At 38.4% G+C, this 24741-nt stretch overlaps 1 protein-coding gene and 1 long non-coding RNA gene across 4 annotated transcripts in view; one reads left to right on the plus strand and one right to left on the minus strand.

Moving 5' to 3' along the window:
* Positions 1-437: 437 nt before the first annotated feature.
* LOC116669034 lies at positions 438-23662 on the minus strand. The gene is made up of 3 exons (XR_004326411.1): positions 23587-23662; positions 1399-1401; positions 438-449 (listed from the first exon to the last, which is right to left on the minus strand). It is a non-coding gene; the product is annotated as an uncharacterized LOC116669034 (long non-coding RNA).
* ALMS1 (ALMS1 centrosome and basal body associated protein) overlaps positions 13967-24741 on the plus strand; it is a 139946-nt gene continuing 129171 nt past the window's right edge. For all 3 annotated transcript variants that reach the window (XM_032497834.1, XM_032497835.1, XM_032497836.1), the window contains exon 1: positions 13967-14275. In XM_032497834.1, coding sequence (XP_032353725.1) covers positions 13967-14275 — 309 coding nt within the window. The remainder of the gene's footprint in view (positions 14276-24741) is intronic.

Below are 24741 nucleotides of genomic sequence, written 5' to 3' on the forward strand. Positions count from 1 at the left end.
CTGGACTTATAAAGAAATAAGATGGAGTTCAGGAAAGCATTTCTAATTTAATAGAGCTCCCTCTTCTGTTGCTTTTGTGTAATGTTAAAAAATACTGTGGTCTGCTTTCTGGGATTTTTCTGGTTCTGTTCCCCTCCCCCTTTTAGACCTAGCGTTTCTATTTCCATGAAATATTTGGACATACTTGTACTAAACAATTATTCATTGTTTATCTGAAATTCCAATTTAACTGGGCATCCTGTATTTCTATTTGTTAAATCTGGCAAACCTAGTTGTAAATATTTTTCATGTGCTTTGGTTTTGCTATCTAGTCGATCTGCTGTTGTTATGTGGAGATTGTCGAGGTTGAAAAACTATGCTGATGCTGCCATTGTCACCTTCCCAGAATCCATCACGCAATTTTCAAATGTAGTCTGTCTTTTCCTCTTTCCCCCTTGGTGTGGTCTTCCCTTCCCTCGTACATATATCACTCCATGTCTCCTCAGATAACCCATGTTCTAAACTTAGTGCCTCTTTTCCTGCAGCTTTTAAATTACATTCATATAATCATGTACATTATGCATTGTATATTCTTTTCATTCTTTTTGGCAAAAACAAGATCATTTTTTTTTTTCAGTTTGCTTTTCTGTCAACAGCAGCCTAAGGAAATCGCTTTAAGTCACCTCATAGGACTCTATTTCCTTCTTTTTAATGATAACATTGGATGTGCATGGGCTGTAATTAATTCAACCATGTTCTTAGGGTTGGGGCTTCACTTTGTTTACGGATTTTTACTGCTACAAAAGCACCTGTAATAGACACTCTTACATAGATCTTTACATGTGAATGCTTTTGTTTCTCAGGAATATATTTACTGGGCAAAAAGTGTTTCTGATTGTGGCAGGAATGAAGATCGGGTCATTCAGTATCCGCTGCACTCTCTTCTAGCATGCTTTCCCGTAGAAGCAAGGGTGGAAAACAAAAACAAAATCCCAGACTCCAATTAGTCCATCCAAGTTAATACACCTGTGCAGGATCAGTTGCAACACATGAGCTATGTGAGAAGTGGTTGTGTCTATGCAGTGAAGCACTTGATTCTTTGCAGGAAAGGAGTGTTGGAACTCCTTTCTACTGTCTTGTCTCTAGCCTTGTACGTGTCTATAAATGGTAGCAGTGGGAGTGGAATTTCCCTTGGGACCTTCCACAATGAGGTTGAATGTTTGTCCTGGCTACGTTATCATCCAAAATTTCCTGGAAATTCTTAAGATAATATTATATAACAAATCTCTCTTCATTAAAACGTGCTAGATAAAACAAATAATCCTGAACAGCATCAGCTGTGACTGCAGACAATACTACCTCAGTGAAATCAGAAAGTGGGATTGGTCGTCTGACCTGGCTGCAGTTGAAAGCTGCGACGATCTGTTTAAGAGAATGAGGTAGCTGGAATGGTGCATCGTACACAGTTGCGAACAGTTACCTCAACTGTCATCTGTGGTTACCCGGAGTGAAAAGTACACATTGAAGACAATGCCTTAGTGATCAAACTGGCTGCCATCACAGACCATGTGAAGGGCATAGGGAATATGAAGGCTGTGGCTTGTGCTGGCTGTTTCTAGATGTGCTTAAAGAAAGAAAATGAAAGTCTCTGGGTTTTCAATTCTTAATTCAAGGCATAGTTAGAGAACCAAGGAGTTCTAATGACTGCCCTAAAAGAATCTCACACGGCTGAATGGGTTGTTGGATTAACGTAGGTTCAATCTATAGTCTTGTCTAATGTTTCAGGCAAAAGTTGGGGCATCCATCGGGAAAGGGTAGCACCATGAGATTGGAATGGGGAAGTGGGAGGATCTGGCTGATACCAAGAAGCTTAAGTCCCACTGAGCTTCTCTTGACAGCAGAAGCCCCCCTTCCCTGCCTTTGTCTGATGTGCCTCTCCATGCCCTGGTTGAAAAGCCTTTCTTATGACTTCACCTGGGATAGTTCCCTTGCAAGTGAATGCCGATTTTCCTCATACCCCTCTTATCCCCTCTGATTACATCCAGACGTATAAATAACGTCATAGTGTCTCATGCCCCAAGGGACCAATTACAAAGTTAAACATTACTTAGCAGAATTGCAAAATTTTGTAATTTATTTGAACACAAAATGGATAATACGTGTGAACATGGAGTTCAAGAGATTAGGGACACAATTCTACATTGACATAAATTTATTTAATTTTAGAGGATCTAACTGCTTGATTGGTTGATTGAAACCTGATGTGGCTTATGCTACATGAAACTGAGATACCAGAAACTCTTTGATATGACATAGAGAAATCAAAAGACTTTGGTATTTGGGGATTATGGGGTGGATTTATTAAATGTGGATTTATCAGTCACTCACCCCTTTCCTAATTAAATTGCTCAAGAAGGCTCAGAGAACATTCCTTTCATTATGGCATAGAAAATACACTGGTGCGGAGAGCCACACGTCTCTAAAAGGAACCACAGTAGCTCTCCTCTGTAAGGTCAGGATGAGATGAGATACTCTGCTATTGCAATGCATTTCTTGATTTCAGTGTAGATAATCATAAACCAGAATGGCAGAGGCTATAGAGTGCCACTTAACCAATGGAAAAATAAGAGCATGGCTACCATAATAGGCAGCAAGTAATCCTAGAAAATAGTTTGACTTTTTAAAAATTGAAGTATACTTGATTTATAGTGTTGTATTAGCTTCAGGCATACAGCAAAGTGATTCGGTTTTATATATACATCTATACGTGTGTACTTTTTCAGATTCTTTTCCATTACAGATTATTAATATATTCATACAGATATTGAATATAGTTCCCTGTGCTATACAATAGGTCCTTGTTGTTTATCTACTTTATATATAGTAGTTTGTATCTGTTAATTCCAAACTCCTAATTTATGCCTCCTCCTTTTCCCTTTTGGTAATTATAAGTTTGATTCCATGTTTGTAAGTTTATTTTTGTTATGTAAGTAAGTTCATTTATATCAATTTTTTTTACAGTCCACATATAAGTGATATCATATGATATTTGTCTTTCTCTGTCTGACTTACTTCACTTAGTATGATAATCTCTAGGTCCATCCATGTTGCTACAAACGGCATTATTTTATTCTTCTTTTTATAGCTGAGTAATATTCCATTATATATTTAGGTTGCTTCCAGGCTATTGTAAATAGTGCTGCTACGAATATTGGAGTGCATGCATCTTTTTGAATTAGAGTTTTCATCCTTTGCAGATATATGCCCAGGAGTGGGATTCGCTGGATCACATGATAACTCTATTTTTAGTTTTTTAAGGAACTACCATACTGTTTTCCATAGTGGCTGCACCAAATCACATTCTCAGCAACAGTGTAGGATGGTTGCCTTTTCTCCGCACCCCCTCCAGCATTTATAATTTGTAGACTTTTTGATGATGGCCATTCCGACCAGTGTAACAGAATAGTTTGACTTTGATAGTGCCTACTCATGGCCAAAACAGACCATCTACTAAGTTTCTACTTAAATTGTGAAAACAGGAAAAAAATCTTTAGATATATTAAAAGAGTCCTGACATCAGCCATCACAATGAGGAGTCATGGCCTTTTACCCTTTTTCCATTTCCTAATCAGTTCATTGTCCGAGGACCACTTGAATGAAGGAACCCTTGTGGAAGGATGCTGTGATAACTTAGATGTATACGAAACTCTTTTTCCTTAGTCTTTCCCAAGGGGATTCATGCCTATTACCATGGTAACTGAATCTAGGGAAAGATAAACACCCAGACCTCTTGGGAATTATTAGTTACTGCCTCAGAGCCAGAGTTAATCCTTAAGGGACTCAAATTCTACTGTGGTCCACTTAAGAGAGGTATGTGATGAAGTTTGGCTGTCATTCTTCTCACAATGACCCAATGGGTCTTCAGATCCACCCTGTGTTTATTTTCCTAGTTCTCGAGTTTATAGTTGGGATAGAGGTACTTAGCTACTGGTTAAAAAAAAAGAAAAAAATATATATATACATTTTGCTCTCTAACCCATGAAATCATGCCTTTTACGGTAGAAAGGACCAAGTGGAAGTTCTTAAGAGTTTTCTCCCTACCAAAATTATAAACTAAAGACAATGTCATGTCCATTGGGGGAATTTTGGTGACTAGGTGCCATAGAAGACTTGGAATATTTATAGTTGGTTAATTGGCGATTCTTATCTCCATTTCACTCACCTGTTTGATGTGTGTTTTGGATACTTTTTTTTGGATTATCATAAACTTAATCAGATAGTAACTTTATTTTTGTAGCTGCTGATTCAAATGTGACCTCTTTATCCGAGAAAAATCAACAGCCCTTGGTACCTGGTAGGCTGCTATTGATCTTGAAATTGCTTTTTCCCTATTTCCCAATAAGCCAACAACAGAAGAGGCGACTGCTTTCACCTAGAAGGTCAGTTGTATAGCTCTATTCTCTTGATTCAGAGCTACTTGTGTTCAGTATTGGGTCATAATCTGATGTTTATGGGGATTGACTATCTCACCATCTTACTAGATACTGCATTGCTCCAATACATTAATGACATTCATTCTTATAAAACTAGAGAGCAGTAAGCAGCAGGTCTCCTCAACTCCCTGATGAGATATATACATACTAGGGAGTGGCAAGAAATTGACAAAAATTCCAATGTATCACCTCAAAGAAGTGTCCCGGACTCCAACTGCCTGGGGAATGTTGAGACATCATCTTCAAAATGAAAAATAAGTTGCATAAAAAACCCCAGCTTCCATCCCTACCTTTAAGAAAAAGATTCAATATATAGCGTATCATTCTCGGTTTGGGGGGCAACAGATACCACATTTACTGAGTAATCTGTACGCGAACCCATTGACTGAATAACCTGGAACCTAATACTTGATTTGGATCAAATCCAGAATAAGAGAACAGTTCAGCTTGTCTAAGCTACTCTGTCATCTAGCCCTTATGACCCAAACTATCTAATGGTGCTTGAAGTGTTTGTGGCAGTTTGAGATACTGTATAAAGCTTGTGAAAAATCTGGATATAAGAATCACAGTGTAGCCCCTTAAGATTTTGGAGCAAAACAAAATCCTACTGGGAAAATCATTCTTTTCCTTTTGAGACTATAGCTTGCTCAAGGCTGGTAGAGATTAAATTGACTGTAGTACCAAATGACCATGAAAGCTGACTTATCATCATGAATGGTGTGTTACTCAATCTATCATGCCCTGAAGAGGGGTATGCCTAGCAGCACTTCATCATCAAGCAGAAGTAATATGTACAAAACTGGGCTCTAACAGCTCTGGGAGGCAGAATTCAGTTGAGTAAGTAGGGGCCAGTATTCCCAGCCAACCTATTGTTTTTCGACACTTTATTAAAAATTTCAAACATATAGAAAAATTGAAAGACTTGTACAGTGGAGCACCCATATACCCACCACTTAGATTCTGCAATTAACATTTTGCTCTATTCCCTTTATTTCACATTATCTGTCCATTACTCTATATTGATCAATTCTTTTTTTTTTTTTTTCCTGTGTTTTGAAATAGTTCAGCTAGTTCTCTGCTTGCATTTCACATCCAGCTATTCCTCAACCCACACTTCTGGCCTCTTGGGAAGGACCTTGTGACCAGCTGATGGAAGAGGAAAATTCTGAGCCTAGTTTACAGCTGGCACCTGACAATATATTGTCAGTAGCTAGAAATGAATACAGCGGCATTACAGCCCCATGTAGGGTGGCCCTTAAGGAGCAGTGGTGAAGGGAAATCTGCCTAGTGGGCAGAACTTATATTGGTTCATTCTATTTCCTCTTTGCCTAGAGGAGAAGTATGAATGTACCTCAATTAATTGTCTGTCCAGACAATGAAGAGACTTGAGAGGAACAGGATTAGAAGGCTGAAGACAAGTAGGTCTAGGAAAGAGAGATGGTCTCAGAATGTGAGGATATTTGTGTGCTGTAAGAATGCTCATTAAGAGATCTCCAAAGTGGATGAGGCTCTTAATAATTGGATAAATAAGATAATCTACTCTGGACTTCAGTCAGCCTCTGTACCTAGCGTGAGCAATGAGTTCATGAGCTAAGTGTCCATGGCACCAGGGATGGAGGCAATGCATGGACTCAATACTATGGACCCTCACCATCAATGTAAACCTATCTTTTACCAGTGCTGAGTGCTCAGTCTTCCAACAGCAAAAACTAATGGTCAGATAACAAGAGCTGTGGGGATGTGGAGAAAAGGGAAACCTTGGGCACTCACTGTTACTGGGAATGTAAATTGATACAGCCACTATGGAAAACAGTATGGAGGTTCCTCAAAAAATTAAAAATACAGCTACTGTATGATCCAGCAATCCCAACTCTGGGTATACACCTGAAGGAAATGGAATCACTGTCTTGAAGAGATCTCTGCCCCGTATTCACTGCAGCATTATTCACAATAGCAAAGACAGGAAAACAACCTAAGCGTCCGCTGATAAATGAGTAGAAAAAGAAATATTACATATATACAAAAATGGTAATTATGTGAAGTGATAAATGTGTTAATTAACCTCATTGTGGTAATCTTTTTACAATATGTACATGTATTAAACCATCATGTTGTAAACCTTAAACTTACACAATTTTATATGTCAATTATATTTCAATAAAGCTGGGGGAAAACCCAAAACCAATCAACCAAATCAACCCATAGTGAGCACCTAATGTGATAACATAATCTGAACAGACCAGCCAGCCACCTGCTGGCAGATTGATTTATTGGATCCCTGCCAGTCATGGTCCATACTACAATAGACATTTATTCTAAATAGAGAATTGTCTTTCTTACTTATCACGCTTCTGCTACAAACATCATCCTTGAAAGTGCTGAACACCTTATTCCTGGTCATGGTGTTCTGCACAACACTGTTTCCAGCTAAGAAAGAAGGCAATGGGCTGGTACATACAGAAATTGGTGGTCTTATCATGTACCGCATCACCCAGGCACAGCTGAGCTTATAATACGGCTAAGTGGCCAATTAAACTCAGTTACTGAAGCAGCTGGGAAACACCTGGGGCCGTCGTGGGGTAGGGGTGGGGGCTATACGTGCTCTGAACTAGTCACTAACATCCCGTGCTCTTTCTCCTACGGTCAGAACACATCCCGGAACCTAAGGGGTGACGGTGGTAGTGTTACTTTTCAATATTACATCTAAATGTTTGCTTCTTGTTCCTTCAGTTTTTGGCTCTATTGGTTTAGAGGTCTTAGTACCCAAGGGATTAACTTTTCCGCCATTGGACACAATAAGGGCTCCACTCACCTGACAGTTGAAACTGTCACCTGACCATTTTGTGCTCCTTATGTACCTGGATTAACAGGACAAAAAGGAGATTAGTGTTTGGCTGAGGATTATCTGAGGGAAATATTATTATCAAAGAGAAACAGGAACACTGCTATAGAATTGAGTGAGAGAAGAATATGCCTGGAATACAAGTGACCTTCTGGAACATTTCCTAACAATGACATACCCTGTAATAAAAGTTAATGGGAGGTTAGAGCAATCCTATATTGGTAGGACCCCTCAGAAATGGTGGTTTGGGTCACCCCAAGGGTAAAAGAGCCCAGCTGGCTGAGACGCATGCTGAAAGGGAACATGAAATAGACATTACAGTATTATAGTCGTGTTGTGTAACTTGTGCCCAGCTATGGAAAGGAGGATGCTAGCAGCCATCTTATTTTTCCCCATATTATGCATGTGCATATGTAATTACATATATGTAAATCAATATCTTTTTAGAGCTATACATTTTAATTTCCCATGTATTTTTTTCTACTATTTTGTATAAAGTGGGTGTTTTGGTTATCTGATGCTGTGTAACAGAGCACCTCAAAATTTAATGGCTTAACATAGGTGGACCTGGAGATCGTCATACTATGTGAAATAAGCCAGAAAGAGAAAGAAAAATACCATACAATGTGGAATCTTAAAAAAAAAAAACCCAAGGAGACAAATGAACTTATTTACAAACCAGACACAGACTCACAGACATAGAAAACAAACATGGTTAGCAGGGAAGGAAATGGGTGGGGAGGGATAAATTGGGATTTCGAGATTTGCAGATACCAACTACTATATACAAAATAGATAAACAACAAGGTCCTACTCTATAGCACAGGGAACTATATTCAATACCTTGTAATGGCTTATAATTTAAAAGAATATGAAAAGAATCACTATGCTGTACACCAGAAATTAATACAACATTGTAAATCAATTATATGTCAATATAAAAAGAAAACATTAAGAAATTTAATAGCTTAAAACAACAACAATTTCTTACCTTTCACAATTCTGTGATTTGACTGGGAGTTCTAATTCATATAGTATGTTAGCTAGACTGTATCTTTTCAACAAATTTCTTTTAACTAAGTTGACCAGAGTCATCTCTATTGCTTATATCCAAAGAACACCAGTTGGAACAGAAATTGGTACCTGAGAGTGTGTTCCAAGTAAAAGGCCCTCGAAGAAATATGGGCTATTTGGAATTGATCATCAGACCAAGATAAGGCAAAAGACAGACTCCAATTAATATTGAGGAAGAGGAAAGTAGTAATTCATGGAATTCAGTGGAGAAACAGAAAATTTCTATGGCTAGCAGGTGCCTAGAATACATTCCAGAGCATGTTCATGGGCACCTGAAGAAAGTGGTCCTGGTGGCAGGGATGGATACTATGTATGAACTCAACAATATGGGCTTCCCTTCTCTAAATTTGATCTGGCTACCACCACTGTCAAGTACCCAATTGCTGACAGTAGCATCCTGTTGTGATTCAGTAGTGCGGTAGCAACCCTCAAGGGGGTCAGTGAGTTGAGACGGTAATTTTGTAGTCACAAGAATACAAACTTACTGCATAATCTAGGTTGTCCTCACTGGTTTGTCATATACTAAAATTATTATATATGTATATATATACATACACACAGAGGCATGTATAAAACAAAATTTCCCTCTACATATGCCACATATTAACTTTTATAATTTCTTTTTCTGATGATAAAAGCATTATAAAAAATGAAGCTATTAATTTAGCCATCAGTGGAAATAACTCATTCTAAGGGACATTTGCCACTAGCAGTCACCTGCAGGTTATAATCAGCTTCCTCTCCACCCACTCAAGTACCTGAGATGCATTTCATTTTCTGCTCACCTAATACCCCCAGGAACCAGCTGGGAGAGAAAATTAAAGGTTCCCTAGTAGGCAGACATCTTTATCAGCTTCAGTGAAACCAAATTTATTCTGAAGTTCTATTCAGAATCCTTTGACCAGCCAATTCAATACAATCTCCATTCATTTCATTCAACAATGTTTACCAAGCACCTCCTTTTGTGCCAGGCACTGTTTTAGGCACTCGGCACATGGTAGCATGCAAAACAGACAGAATTCCTTCTCTCAGAATTTACATCCCAGTGGCGGAGGGGGCAATAAACAAGACAATAACAAATTTTGGGTGGTGATAAGTGCTAAGAAGAAAAACAAAGCCTGGGTAAGGGTGTGGGTGTATTGGGTTATTAGAGAAGGCCTCTCTGATAATGTGAGCAGAGACTCTGGGGTGGTGTGTTCCAGCAGCTGGAATAGCAGGTGCAAGAGCCCTGAGGTGGGGTGGGCTTTGCATATTGTGGAACAGTGAGGAGACCAGTGTGGGTGGAGTGGGATCAGCAAGAAGGATGGGCAGGAGTTTAGATATGGAGGTATCTGGGTAGAAGCCAGGTTATGTAGACTCTTATAGGACTAAAAGGTAGCTAAAGAAGAATGTAACTTGATTAGCTGCGTTATAACCTGACTACCTGAGGCAATCTGCCTGTGTATATTCTTTTCTCATTTAAAAACAAAAGCCTGAACCTTCAAAGGCTTGGGTTTAAAAATCTGAATCTTGGTGGGAGAAAGCCAGCTGACCCTGCAATTCTTTCACAGGCAGTAGGCTTAGTTTAATGACTCCTGTTACTGCCATACTGGTCCACATGCTTCAAATGTTCTGGTTCAAAGATTATCAGAGACTCTTTCCATGGATTGCCCTGAGCACAGCTCTGGCAAGCTGCAGATTCACAATATTTCTACAAACTAAAAACTTCACTAACCTCTGGCTTCAAGTAAGCCTAAGTTAATAGTAATCTCTCAATTCATTGGTTCTGTTCCTTCTTCAAATAGTGCCTCATCTCCCCTTTGTCCCCAGGTAGTGGTGGTATTAAAAATATGTAACAGCTAGAATTGCAAGGGTATAGACCAATCAAACCAGAGGCTCAAGCTATAACAGGCATTAACCCTTTCGTTTCTTCTATCCTGGGGATGTAGGTCTCGGGTAGCAGAAGGTAATGGAAGTAGAGAAGGGGAGGGGTCCCTGGGGCATTGGCTAATCACTGATGAATATGTTCCTCTGGGAAGGAAGAAACCAGGGAAGGATGCAGTCAGTGCAGGAGCAGAGAGCTTTAGTCACCAAAAGAGAGCGGTGATTCTGAGTACACTGTGCCTCCTAAGCACAAGAGAATGATGGAGGAGGTGGGGATAGCAATGCCATCTTAAACTAGGAGATCAGAAACCTTAAAATAGCACAAATGGTAGAGTGCATGCTTAGCATGCACAAGGTCCTAGGTTCAATCCCCAGAACTGCCTCTAAAAATAAATAAATAAACCTAATTACCTCTGGCCTCTCAAAGAAATAAAGGCAAAAGTAAACAAATGGGGCCTAATAAAATGTATAAGCTTTTGCACGGCAAAGGAAGCCATAAACAAAATGAAAAGATAACCTCCAGAATGGGAGAAAATATTTGCAAATAATTAGACTGATAAAGGATTAATTTCCAGACTATACAAAGAGCTCATAGAACTCAACAGAAAAACAAGCAACCCAGTCAAAAAATGGGCAGAAGACCTAAACAGACATTTCTCCAAAGAAGACATACAGATGGCCAATAGGCACATGAAAAGGTGTTCAATATGGCTAATTATCAGAGAAATGCAAATCAAAGCTACAATGAGGTATCACCTCACACCAGTCAGAATGGCCATCATTCAAAAGTCCACAGACAATAAATGCTGGAGAGGCTGTGGAGAAAAGGGAACCCTCCTCATTGTTAGCGGGAGTGTACTTTGGTGCATCCACTGTGGAAAACAGTATGGAGAGTCCTTAAAAAACTAAAGATAGATTTACCATATGATCCAGCAATCCCACTCCTGGCCATATATCTGGAAAGGATGAAAACTCCAATTCGAAAAGATACATGCACCCCAACATTCATAGCAGCACTATATACAATAGCCAAGACATGAAAGCAACATAAATGTCCATAATGTCCATCAACAAATGATTGTATAAAGAAGATATGGTGTGTGTGTGTGGGTATATATATACACATATACATATACACACATATATATACGCTCAGCCATAAAAAAAGAATAAAATAATGCCATTTGCAGCAACATGAATGGACCTAGAGATTATCATACTGAGTGAAGTAAGTCAGACCAAGACAAATATCATATCACTTATATGTGGAATCTTAAAAAATGATACAAAAGAACTTATTACAAAACAGAAAAAGAATCACAGACATAAAAAACAAACTTATGGTTACCAAAGGGGAAAGAGGGGGAGGGATAAATAAGCAGTTTGGGATTGGCAGATACAAAGTACTGTATACAAAATAGATAAACAATAAGGTCCTAATGTATAGCACTGGGAAATACATTCAATATCTTTTAATAACCTATAGCGAAAAGAATATGAAAAAGAATATGTATGTATAACTGAATCACTATGCTGTACACCAGAAAGTAACACAACATTGTAAATCAACTAAACTTCAATAAAAAAAAAGGTGGTCAAATAATAGTCAAGATTAGTGGTAGGGTAAAGGATGCTGAAGAATCATAAAATTAATTTTGTTCTGTTGTCATGGGCACAAGCTGTCCATTTCTGTACTCAGAATTTTCAGTCTGAGATCTTCCAGTGGAATGGATGTCCAGTAGTGAGGAAAAATGATGAATGTATTTTTGGCTGGGAAACATTAAGCCAAGATCAATGCCTTGGAATTTTACTGCTGGATCAGTTGTTAACAGTGCCTAATAAGGTCTTTTCCACTGAGTTTCAAGGGAAATTTTCTTCTGATATTTTTTCAGAAAGCCCAAATCTCCATTTCAGATCATGCAAAGGCTGCTTCGGTGGGTGCTTTGGAAACGCAGCTTCTACCCATCGTTGATAAAGCAGGAGTTATTGTGTGGGTTCCCTGCAGCAATTAGTCATATCAGCTTGTATTAAGGTAGTCTAGTACTGCAAGTAATTCCCAGATACATGAGGCAGCCTGTTATTAACTCCGAAGGAGTTATGTAAGTCCTAGGATGGTTCATGTTATTGCTATCAAGGTAAGTAGAAGTTCTTTGGGCCTTGGAAGTTTCAGGGTTTCTGAGACCTTTGATGGGTAGTTTTATAATTCTACTAGTTCTCTTTATTTTTCCTGATATTTGTGGATGATAAGGACAGTGGGGTTTCTAAGTGAATGGTAATCTTTACAGAATTATTTAGTGACAGTATCAGTGAAATGTGTGATTCGGTTACTGGAAAGGTACATTGGGATTTCTCAAGTCAGAAATATAAAATAAAGCAATTTTTTCCCTACCATTACAGCCATGCCTCTCCAGCAAGGAAAAGCCTCAACCTAGCTCATGAATTGTATTTGAATGTACTCACAGTTCATTTAGAGGTGTTTCAAGGAGCCCTGAGGCTTTGGGCTCCAGTGCATATTCTACCTTTGAAGTTTTCCCAGGATTGAGTCATTGGTTTATAGGACCCACATCCTTGGCAATATCCCTAAATTATCAGTATTATTGCCAATGTGTCTCTGCTTTTGAGTAAAACCATAAAGAATTTTTGCTGAACTCCATTTTAATTGTGGCTATCTCCTTAGGTAATAGCAAAGCATTTCAAGATTCTCTAATTTGTCATTCATTTTGTAGGGGTTCTTAAGTGGTAGGTGGAGAAATCTTTGTTTCTAAAGCATTTCAAAATCATTACTAGCCCCAAAATGTATGTACTATCAGCATAAATGTTTGCTCTCTTTTCCTTTATTAGCTGATAGGCCTGGACGAGGGCAGTTAGTGGACTTACAGAAGACCTGGGATAGCGCTGCCAGCCACTTACTAGGTAAGAGACTTTGCACAAGTTATTTTTCTGAGCCTTAAATTCTTCAAATACAAAAGGGTAATAATCCTTGTCTCACAGAACTCTAAGTATTTAATGTTACTGTACAATAATCAACGAATAATACCTACCACTAAGTCGTTTACATCGGTTACCTCCTTTAATTATCAAAACCATCCTGAGATGGCCTATTACACTCGTCTCCCCGGGGCTTAGTCTCACTGCTAAGTGGTCGTGTTAGGATTCAAACTCCCATCTTTCTGATACCAGAGCCCAGTTCTTACTTAACCCCTCTACTGCTTCTGACACTTTTCCACCGTTAGGTTCAAGTGCCCATGATACAGCCTGTCATACATTAGGCACTCGGTCTTTAAACATTTATAATTAGCAAGTTTGGTTATCTTGTGCTTGTCCCAGGGTCTGCTCTTCCTACGGTGCAGGGGCAAAATCCAGTTTTGGCCCAGCCCAGTCAAGAACTAAATTTGACTCCCCTCCCGGGACAGGAGCCCAGACCGCGTTTATTGTGAGCTTTCAGCACTGTGAGCAAGATCCCAGGCCGTGACGAGGGGGAGGCGTCGGCGTCGCAGCAGCCAGCCAGGCACCTCGGGCCTTCCCGCCCGCCCCCGCGGGGCGTCCTTGGCAACGCGCGCGCTCACTCCCTGCCCCGCCCCGTTCGAGGCGCCGCGCCGCGGGGCGGGAGGCGGCAGTGGCCTTTGCGCCTGCGCGCGGCCGCAACAGCCGGTCGGCTGTCTCCTCCTCCCTTCCCTCCCCCCTCCTCCTCAGCCTCCGAGAGTGAGACACCAACATGGAGCCGGAGGACCTGCCGTGGCCGGGCGAGCTCGAGGAGGAGGAGGAGGAGGAGGAGGAGGAGGAGGCGGAGGAGGCGGAGAACTTGGAAGAGGATGAGGTGGTGATGGTGGAGGAGGTGGAGGAAGAGGAGGGGCGCAGGCTGGACGCGGACTTTAACTTTGAGAGCCAGCGTCGGGAGAGTACGGACGACGAGGACGACGAGGAGGCCAAGGCCTGGCTGCAGGCGCACCCCGGCGGGTCGCTGCCGCCGCCGTCGCTCCCGAGGCACCGCTACTCCGAGGGCGAGCTGAGCAGGCCGGAGCAGGTGCGCCGAAGCCGGGGACCGTGTGGGCCGCCGTCGGGCCGGGTGGCGGGCGGTCCCTGGGCTCCTTCCTGCCGGCTCCTTCCCGCTCGGTGCCTGTCCCGGTGCCTGACAGATAATACGCGCGCCTTTAAAGGATAGTAGGGGCTGTCTCGCCTCCTGGGCCCCTGTTCTTGTCCAGGTTCCGGCCGACTGCTTACAGTTTCCCGTTCTTTCTGACAAAGACCTCTCTTGTTCCCTCCCCATCGACGGGTCCCGGCTGTTTTGAACTGCACCTGATGTTCGGAGGAGACAGGATTCCCAACGTGGGTAGTTAAAGAAAAGCTTCGGGGAGGGGGTGGGGCTTATCATACCCTGAAGGAGGAGAAAGGGGGCGTGTACGGGTGGAGAGGGTGGTTGCCCGGGGACTATCTTGTTGAGGAGACAAGTAGGAGATTAGTTTGCTTGGAGGGCGGGACTCCTCTTGAGGGAGTAAGTGTGAATTGTGTACACCGCGTGAGTAGTCAGTCTCTAGAGGCTCCTCGCCAGCTGTGCTCTGGCCCCCCCTCTTTTGTAGCAATAAAGGAGTCCCCAGCCTGTAGGAGGGGCTTAGAAATGCTGGAGGCTTAACGCTGCAGCTCCCAACAGTCAGAGAAACTAGAAACAGCTGATTTTATGGTTGGCTCCTGAAGATCATTTTGAAAATAACTGCATTTAATTAATTCCCTTTCAGAGAGCAAAAAAAAAAAAAAAAAAGTTTTTCTATACAATTCGGATACCAAGTCATCAGACATTTATTAAGTTTCTATTCTGTGAAAGGTACGTTGTGGGGACAAAAAGAAGCCTAGGCTTTATTGTCTAGGACGGTTCCTTACAGAAGGTGTCCGCTGTGCACAGTGTAACAGCAAGCTACAACAATAGAAAAGACGGAAAAGACTATATAGACCTGTGCTGTTCAGTGCAGAAGTCACAGCCTCGTGTGGCTCTTTACAACGTAATTTGTTAACATTAAATATAAATTGTACTAACCACTTTTCAAGTGCTCAGTAGCCGCACTTGACTAGTAGCTATGTAATTGGACAGTATAGATGTATAATAATTTGATCATTTCAGAAAGTTCTACTGGACACGCCGTAGACTGTTGATCATTAAAGAGCTGAAGTTGTTGTTTTGCCTGGTAAATATTCCGGTTGATACTTAATTCATTGAACATATGCTACTGAGCATGGACCACACATTGTTCTAGATGCTGTGAAACCTTGGTGAACCCAAACATTTCTTATCTCTGCCTTTCTAGTGTATAGAGTCTAGAGGGAAAGGCAGGCAAAATTCAGTTGGTCACATAAATAAAAGAAAAACTGTTAGTTGCTGAGATGCTTTGAAAACATACAGTAAGGGAATCTGACCTTGTCAGTGAAGCTGGGGAAAACTTCCCTTAGGAAGTTTTGATAGAGCTGAGATCTGAAAACAGGTTAAGATTAACCAGGCAGAGGGGGAAAGGAAAGCCTTCTGGCTGAGCGAAAGGCGCATGGAAAGGTACTGTTAGAGCATGACATTTTCAAGGAACCAAAAACCAGTATGGGTTGAGTACCGACTTCAAGGATTCCTGTACTCTGCGAGGGATTGGGAGCTTTATTCCGGGAATTTTGGGAAGTTGCTGAAAATGTTTTAAACAAAGAGGTATATATGATAAGATCTGTGTTTTCAGAAAGACCACTGTAGCAGAGAACAGCTTTGACAGCAGGGTGAAGTGGGGAGCAGCAGTAATAAGTCAGGGATGCTAGTTAGAATGCAGTATTGCCGGGCAAATGATGATGATATTCTGGAATAGGGAAGTGTTGTTGGGATGTAGAGAAAAGTGGACTGATTTGAGAGATATTTAAGAAGTAAAATAATCACACTGATAGCACTAATTATACATTATCAATGCACTAATAATGAATTAGATGTGGACCATGAGGGCAAGAAGGTGTCCAAGTGTTAGGTTATTGGATAAATGGTTGTGCCAGATAATTGAAATATGGCCAAGTTTGTGGTGGGGTGGTGGCCAGTGTTGGGGGTGGGGGTGATAGGTGTTAAGATTGTGAGTTTGGTTTTGGAGATTAGAGGAGGGGTCTGGGCTAGAGATTTCAAGTTGTAAGTTATCTACATATGGGTCATAATTAAAGCCACACTTGTGGATGAGGTCTCCTAACTTCAATTCTGTTCTATGACTTCTTATTTTAATAATTTTTAATATTTAAATTTAATATTACTAGAAGAATATTTTAATTAAACCACTTTAACTCTTACTATAGCCAGTGTGAAAAAATTACTATCCTCTTTAACAGTGATCTGTATGTAATAGAAAATCTTGCTTCTTAGAGCCCAGAGTGTTTTCCCTTAGAGGTGCTTTTTGTTTGTTTTTTGAGAGAAATTGTATATTCTCCTATTTACCCTGGAGGGTATTTAAAGGTATAGATGATGTGCTGTATTAAAGGTAATTTTCAGATTATATAAAGAGTATTAAGGTAATTTTTAGTGTTTTTAGTTCACTGACATTAAAATTTGCTGGCATTAAGTCTCTTGCTAGAAATTTATGAACTATAAAGGTTTTGAAGATGAATTTGTTGTGTGGTGTTTAATGCAGTAGAGTCAAAGGAAGAGAAGCGGTAGGAAACATTAATTTCATTCAGTTTAGTCTCAAGTTAAATGACAAAATTGTAATATTTGATTCATTCTCATGTATCTCTCACTGGACAATAAGGATGTTCTAGTGGTAATGTGTAAGATACTCATTAAGTTCGCAAGTCCGGTTAGTGACACTGTGCTAAGGCATGAAACTGTTTAAGTTCAATGCAAAATGTGACCAGCCTTACACCTGGGTCTTTTTAAGAGTTCAGGGAAGTGGGTGCTTCAGAACCTTTTCTTTGTTGGTCTTATGTTGGTCCTGCAGACCACTAAACATGGACCATTTCAGATACCTCTCCTTGTAGTTCATGAGCCTAAATTTCTGAACTGTACTGGGGAAAATAATTGTGTGTATTGGTATCACTAGAAATTGTTGGTCTCCAACTTTTTATTTTGTATTTTTATTATTTATTTTCTTCCAGTTTTATTGAGATATAATTAACATATAGCACTGTATACATTTAAGGTATACAGTGTAATGATTTGACTTACATGCATCATGAAATGATTATCACAGTAAGTTTAGTGAACATCCATCATCTCATATACATAGAAAATTAAAGAAATAGAAAAAAGTTTTTTCTTCTGGTGGTGAGAAGTCTTAGGATTTAGTCTTCATATACAACATATAGCAGTGTTAATTATATTTATCATGTTGTACATTACATCCCTAGCACTTATTTATCCTATAATTGGAAGTTCGTACCCTTTCACCTCGTAGTCTCCAGCTTTTAACTGGGTCATCAACAGTGCTTGGAAATCTTTGTGTTTCCTCCCTCAGCTTTTTCTGCATTTTCACTCTCATCCTCTAGCCCTCATGCAGTGTTCATCCTCCCATCAGCAGGTTACCATTTCATAGAAGGAAAGAACTCAGGCCTGAACCCCTTCTCCTTCTTGCTCTTTATCTCCAAATTTATCTACACTGTACAATTCTTAGTCTTTTTTGAGCTATTAATACAGATTTTATTCTTGGTGTTAATTCTTTCTTGTGCTCTTAGGATAAAAACTATCAATTATAGTGTGTTTTTCTCTTAAGGAAGTACTGGATTTTATTTTCAGATATTTTATAATGATTATGGTTTTAAGTTTTTAAAAAATTGTTTTCTTGACCTGTCTTTGTCAAATTTCGCATCCGAATTATGCCGTTTTCATGCAAGACACTGGGAAGATTTTTATTTTTCTGTGTCTTGGAACAGTTTAAGAAATGTAAGAATTTTTCTTGCATGTTTGAAAAATTATCACTGGTGAAACTACTTTGCCTCTGGATTCCTTTCAGGGTTAAAATCTATATATACTCTCACTTTCCTTGGGTTAATTTTGGTAATTTATGATTTTTCTAGCAAATCATTTTAGCAAGGGTTTGTAGTTAATTATAATGGAGTGCTACATAGCATTCTTTATTTTTTCCATTGTATCTGTGGTTATTTCCATTTCTCATTCCTGATTTTGTGTTGTTATGTTTTTTCTGTTTATCTGACTAGCTATGGATTTATTTTGTTCATCCTAGGAAACAGCTCTTAGATTTAGATTTAATTCTATTGCTTTCTGTCATTTAACTTGTTAATTGCAGTTTCATCTTTTACTATTTCCCTAGATTTATTTTGGTTTATTTATTTATACTTAATTTGTTGAAAGCTTAACTGGCTTATTTTAAAGCATGTTTTAACAGCTTTGTTGAGATATGTCATATACCATACAACTTACCCTTAATTTAAAGTGCATAATTCATTGGGTTTCAGTATACTAATAGATATGTGCAACTGTCACCACAGTCAATTTTAGAGCATTTTCATTACCTTAAAAAGAAACCCTGTATACTTTATCACCCCTCTAGCTTCCATTTCTCTAAGTAACCATTAATCTGCTTTCTCTCTCTTTAGATTTGCCTGTTGAATATAAATGGAATCATATAATATGTGATCTTTTATGACTGGCTTCTTTCACTTAGCATAAAATGTTTTAAGGAAACATCCATGTATATATATAACATCAGTATTTCATTCCTTTTTATGACAATAATATTCCATCGTATGGATATGCTGCATTTTGTTTATTCATTCATCAGCTGATGGACATTTGGGTTTTTTCTACCTGCTGTCTATCTCAAAATATTTGAAAATTCTCTTTGTGATTTCTTTTTTTAACCCATTGGTTATTTAGGAGTCTCTTAATTTCTGCATATTTGTGAATTTCCTCAATTTCCTTCTGTTACTGATTTCTAATTTTATTCCATTTTGGCTGGGGAGTATATTTTCCACAGTTTCAATTATTCAAAAAGATTTGAGGCTTCTTTTGTGGTCTAACATATGATCTCTCCTGGAGTTGTTCCATGTTTGCTGAGAAGAATGTGCATTCTGCTGCTCTAGGGTAGAGTATTCTATAATATCCATAGATATAGTTTGTTTACAGTAGTGTTCACATCTTGTATTTCCTTGTTGGTCTTATCACAAGACAAAAAGGTGTCTATCCTTTTGTTTTTTTAATTAATACTTTATTTTTTTGGAGCAGTTTTATATTTAGCAGAAAGTAACAGAATTCCCATGTATCTCTTCCCCCTCCCCTATTTTTTTTTTTTTATTATTAACATCTTGCATTAAGGTGATACATTAAGGTGTTATAATTGGTAATTCAGTATTGATACATTATTTCTGTTCATTTGTTTTTTGGGGAGGGAGGTAATTAGGTTAACTTATTTATTTATTTTTTTTAGAGGAGATGCTGGGGATTGAACCCAGGACTTCGTGCATGCTAAGCATGTGCTCTACTACTTGAGCTATAACCTCCCCCCTTGCACTTTATTATTAATTAAAGTCCATCATTTGTATTAGGGTTCACTTTTTGTACATTCTATGGGTTTTGACAAATGTATCATTTATCATACATATGACATATACCAACTATTACCATATCACACAGAATAGTTTCACTGCCTAAAAATCCCTGTGCTCTGTTAGTCCCTCCCTTCCTCTGAAACCTTGGCAACTGCTGACATTTTTACTGCTCCACAGTTTTGCTTTTTTCCAGAAAGTCATAGTTAGAACCGTGCAGTATGTATGTATGTAGCCTTTTCAAAATAGCTTCTTTCACTTAGCAGTGTGCATTGTATTTAAGGTTCTTCCTGATGTCTTTTCATGGTTTTGTAGCTCATTTCTTTTTTTCATCTTGATTTATTTATTTTTTCTAGTTGTGGTAACATGTAAATGACATAAAGTTTACCATTTTAACCATTTTTAAGTGACATTAAGTACATTCACATTGCTTTATAACCTTCACCACCATCCATCTCCAGAATCTTCATCTTTACAAACTGACACTTTTAACATCTCTGCCATATCTAAGGCTAGTTCTGATGCCTTGAAGATATCTCTTCGAACTAACTTTTGTTTGTTTTTGTCTTTTTAGTATGTCTTGTAATTTTTTGTTGAAAGCCAGACATGTACTGAATAAATATGATATGGAAGGAACTAAAATAAATAGACCATTGGTATGCAGTTTTACGTTTATCTGGTTAGAGGCGATTTTGTGTTTATTGTTTGCCGTAGCTGAAGGCGTCAAAGGCTAAAATTTCCTTTGGTGACCTTGTTTTTGACTCCTCTGGTGTCTTTGGGTTCCCTAAAGACATCTTCTTAAGTAAGGTCTGTTCTTTCATTCGTAGCCCCTTGTTATCCGGAGACCTATGGATGTAGTGGTAAGGTAGTGGGTGAGGGGAGGTGTTCTATAGTCCTGTTATTAGGTCTTAGTCTTTCCCTAGGCTGTGGTCTTCACTAGGGTTTCTCATTGTTTTTCCCTTAAGTGAGACAGGAAAACTAGAAGGGGGCTGGAGTTGGTAATTTCCCTTCTTCTGCCTCACTTAGTCTTTGGTAAAATCTTAGGCTCTGGTGAAATAGTTTCTTTTGAGGTCAGGCCTTGTTAAGAACAAAATGCGCTGGACTTATTTTAGAATGGCTTTTTTCCCCTCCCCCTGCTGAAAGCAAAAGGAGATTTTTCTCTGATCTTAACTGTCGGAATCTGGTATAGTTCCTGGAAGTAAAATTCGTAAAAGTATGGGAGCCCCTCTATGACTATTTCCCTAGAGTTTTTTTGATCTCAGGGTTGTCTACCCTGACTCACTGGCAATTTGTCAATTACAGTTTAGCCTTTCCTACCCTAGTACTGGTCCCCATGGTGGTATCTGCTTCTGGCATTCTGTTCCATTGAGTTGTGATTCTCTGTATCTGCTTGTCTGTCTCTCCAATTTTGGGGACTGTGGCTTGCCCTTGATTTCAGTTCTTTGATGGATGTAAGAAGATTTGTTGATTTTTAATTTGTTCAGCTTTTTTCTTTTTGTGGAGATGGGAGTGATGATTTCCTCACTGCATGCTGGAGCAGAGCTTTGTTTTGGTTGTTTTAAACAGACTTTATTTTTTAGAACAATTTTAGTTTCAAAGAGAAATTGAGCAGACAGTACAGAGATTTTCCTTCTACCTCCTTCCCTCACACCACATGCACAGCCTCTTCCACACCACACCAAAGAGCCCACACCAGAGTGTAGTACGTTTGTTACAATAGATGAACCTACGTTCACATCCAAAGCCAGACTTTACATTAGGGTTCACTTTTGGTATTGTACATTCTATGGTTTTTGACAAATGTATAATGGCATGTATCCACCATTATACTACAATATAGTTTTCTCCATTATCTATTCATGACTCGGTAGCTCATTTCTTTTTAGTGCTGAATAATACTACATTGTCTGGATGTACCACAGTTTATTTATCCATTCACCTACTAAAGGATATCTTAGTTGCTTTCAAGTTTTGGCACTTATGAGTGAAGCTGTGCTAAATATTCCTGTGCAGGTTTTTATGTGGACATATGTTTTCAGTCTAACTGGGTCAGTCCCAAGGAGCCTGATTACTAGATTGTATGCTAATAATATGTTCAACGTCTTTTCATATGCTTATTTTTCAGCTGTATATCTTCTTTGGTGATCTATTGCCCACTTTCTAACTGGGTTGTTTGTTTTTGTGTTGTGGAGTTTTAGGAGTTCTTTGTGTATTTTGGTTAATAGGCCTTTATCAGATATGTCTTATACAAATATTATCTCCCAGTCTGTGGCTTGTCTTCTCATTATCTTGACATTGTCTTTCACAGAACAAAAATTTTCAGTTTTGGTTAGTCCAGCTTATCAATTATTTCTTTCAAGGATTGTGCCTTTGGTGTTGTACCTAAAAAGTCATCCCATACACAAGGACAACCAGGTTTTCTCCTATATTATCTTCTACTAGTTTTATAGTTTTTACAGTTTTGCATTCAGCATTTACATCTATGATCCATTTTGAGTTAAATTTTGTGAAGGGTATAAAATCTGTGTCTCGTTTCACTTTTTGCATGTGGATGTCCAGTTGTTCCAGCACCATTTGTTGGAAAGACTGTCTTTATTCCATTACATTGCCTTTGTTCTTTTGTTAAAGATAAATTGTCTCTATTTATCTGGGTCTATTTCTGGGCTTTGTTGTGTTATGTGATCTGTTTGTCTAGTCTCTTGCCAATACTACGCTGTCTTGATTACTTGTAGCTTTATAGAAAGTCTTTAAGTCAGATAGTATCAGTTCTCCCACTTTGACTTTTTCAATTTTTTGTTGGCTCTTCTGGGTCTTTTGACTCTCTAGGTAAACTTTAGAACCAGTTTGTCAATATCCAGAAAATAATTTGCTTGGATTTTGAATTGTATTGACTCCATACATCATGTTGGGAGGAACTGACATGTTGACCATCTTGAGTCTTTCTAACTATGAACATGGGCTGTCTGTCCATTTAATTAGTTCTTCTTTGATTTCTTTCATCAGAGTTTTATAGCTTCCCTCACATAGATTTTGTACATATTTCGTTAGATTTATACCTAAGTATTTAATTTTGGGGGGAGCTAATGTAAATGGTAGTATGTTTTTAATTTCAAATTCCAGTTGTTCATTGCTGGTATATAGTAAAGCCATTGACTTTTGTTCTGATTTTCTTTTCTTTTCTTTCTTTCTTTCTTTTTTTTTTTTTTAGTATTTTAAGAATCACACACAGAATCTTGATCCATCCACTTTTGGCAAGTTTAGTTCTGAGTCTAATTATTTTGGATTATCTCTTTTCCCCTTCATTTCTGTTGGTTTTTACTTAAGGTATTTTGGGACTCTGATGTTAGGTGCATATTTTTTATTGTTACGTGTTCTTGGTGGATTGACCCTTTTATCATTCTGAAGTGTCCCTCTTTATCTTTAGTAACCTTTGTTTTGATTTTTTTTTTTATATTACTGTAGCCACTCTGTCTCTTTTGTGATTGTTTTCGTGGTAAATCTTTTTTTCATCCTTCTGTTTTCAACCTGTTTGTATTTTCAGCCTAAAGTATGTCTCCTGTAGACAGTATGTAGTTGAATCTTGTTTTTCATGCAGTCTAACTGCCTTTGATTTTATCATTTAATTCATTTACATTAAGTGCTAGTGATATGTTTGGATTTATATCTGCTGTTTAGCTTTTTATTTTCTGTATGTCTCATGTTTTTTGTTCCTTTAGTCCTTATATTGCCACCTTTTGTACTAAGTACGTATCTTTCTCTCATATCATTTTAATTCTAATGATTTCTAAAATTATAATTCTTGAGTTATTTTCTAGGGCTTACAATATGCATCTTAACTTATCAGAACCTGCTTCATATTCACTAGGAATTAGTTCCAGTGAAATATAGAAACTTTATGCCTATATAGCTCCATTTTCTACTCCCCTTTTAATGTTATTATTGTTGCACATATGTCTATATATGTTATATACCCAGTAATATACTGTTATAGTTAATACTTTTATCATACGTCTTTTGAGGAATCTTAGAGAAGGGAGAATGACAAGTAGGTATTGGTAGAATTTATCATGTTATAATCTTCTTTTGTCCCCTTTTTTGTACTCTTCATTTTTCCCCTTCTTTTGAGTTTTCATCTGGTGTCATTTCCTTACTCCAATACAGATCTGTTTCTGTTGACCTCCTTTGTGTGGTTGTTGTCAAATATATTTCTATATGTTATAGGCCCCAAAGTACAATTAGATATATATTGTTTCATACAATTGCTTTTTAGATGATTGAAGGGAAGAAAGGAGGAGAAATATGCATTTATACTATCTTTTGCAGTTGCCTGCAAAATTGCTTTGATTCTTTATTTTGCATAAATTTGAATTACTCTCTAGAGTCACTTGCTTTCATCCTGAAGACATTCCCTTCGTATTTCCTGTAAAACAGGTTTGTTATCGAGCAATTTTTTTAATCTGGGGATTGAAAGTTTTTTTAAAAATTTTAATTGTGGACATAAACAAAATTTACCATCTTAACCATTTTAAAGTATACAGTTTAATAATGATAAATACATTAACATTTTTGTGCAGCTAATGTCCAGAACTCTTTTCATCTTGCAAAACTGAAACTCTGTTAAGCAACTCCCATTCTCCCTCACCCTAGCCCAGCAATCACCATTCTCCTTTTTGTTTCTATGAATTTGATTGCTCTGGATACCTCATTTAAGTGGAATCATGTGGAATCATACAGTATTTGTCTTTTGTGCCTGGCTTTTTTCAGTTAGCTTAATGTCCTCAAGGTTCTTCCATGTTGTAGCATGTGACAATATTAGTTTCCTTTTTAAGGATGAATAATTTTCCATTGTATGTATGTATCATATTTTGTTTGGCCCTTTATCAGTTGATAAGACAGTTGGGTTGCTTCTACCTATTGGCTATTGTGAATAGTAGTGCTATGAACATGAGTTTGCAAATATCTCTTTGAGAGCTTGCCTTCAATTCTTTTGGT

This window comes from Camelus ferus, chromosome 15 (assembly GCF_009834535.1).
Source record: "Camelus ferus isolate YT-003-E chromosome 15, BCGSAC_Cfer_1.0, whole genome shotgun sequence".
Classification (NCBI taxonomy): Eukaryota; Metazoa; Chordata; class Mammalia; order Artiodactyla; family Camelidae; genus Camelus; species Camelus ferus.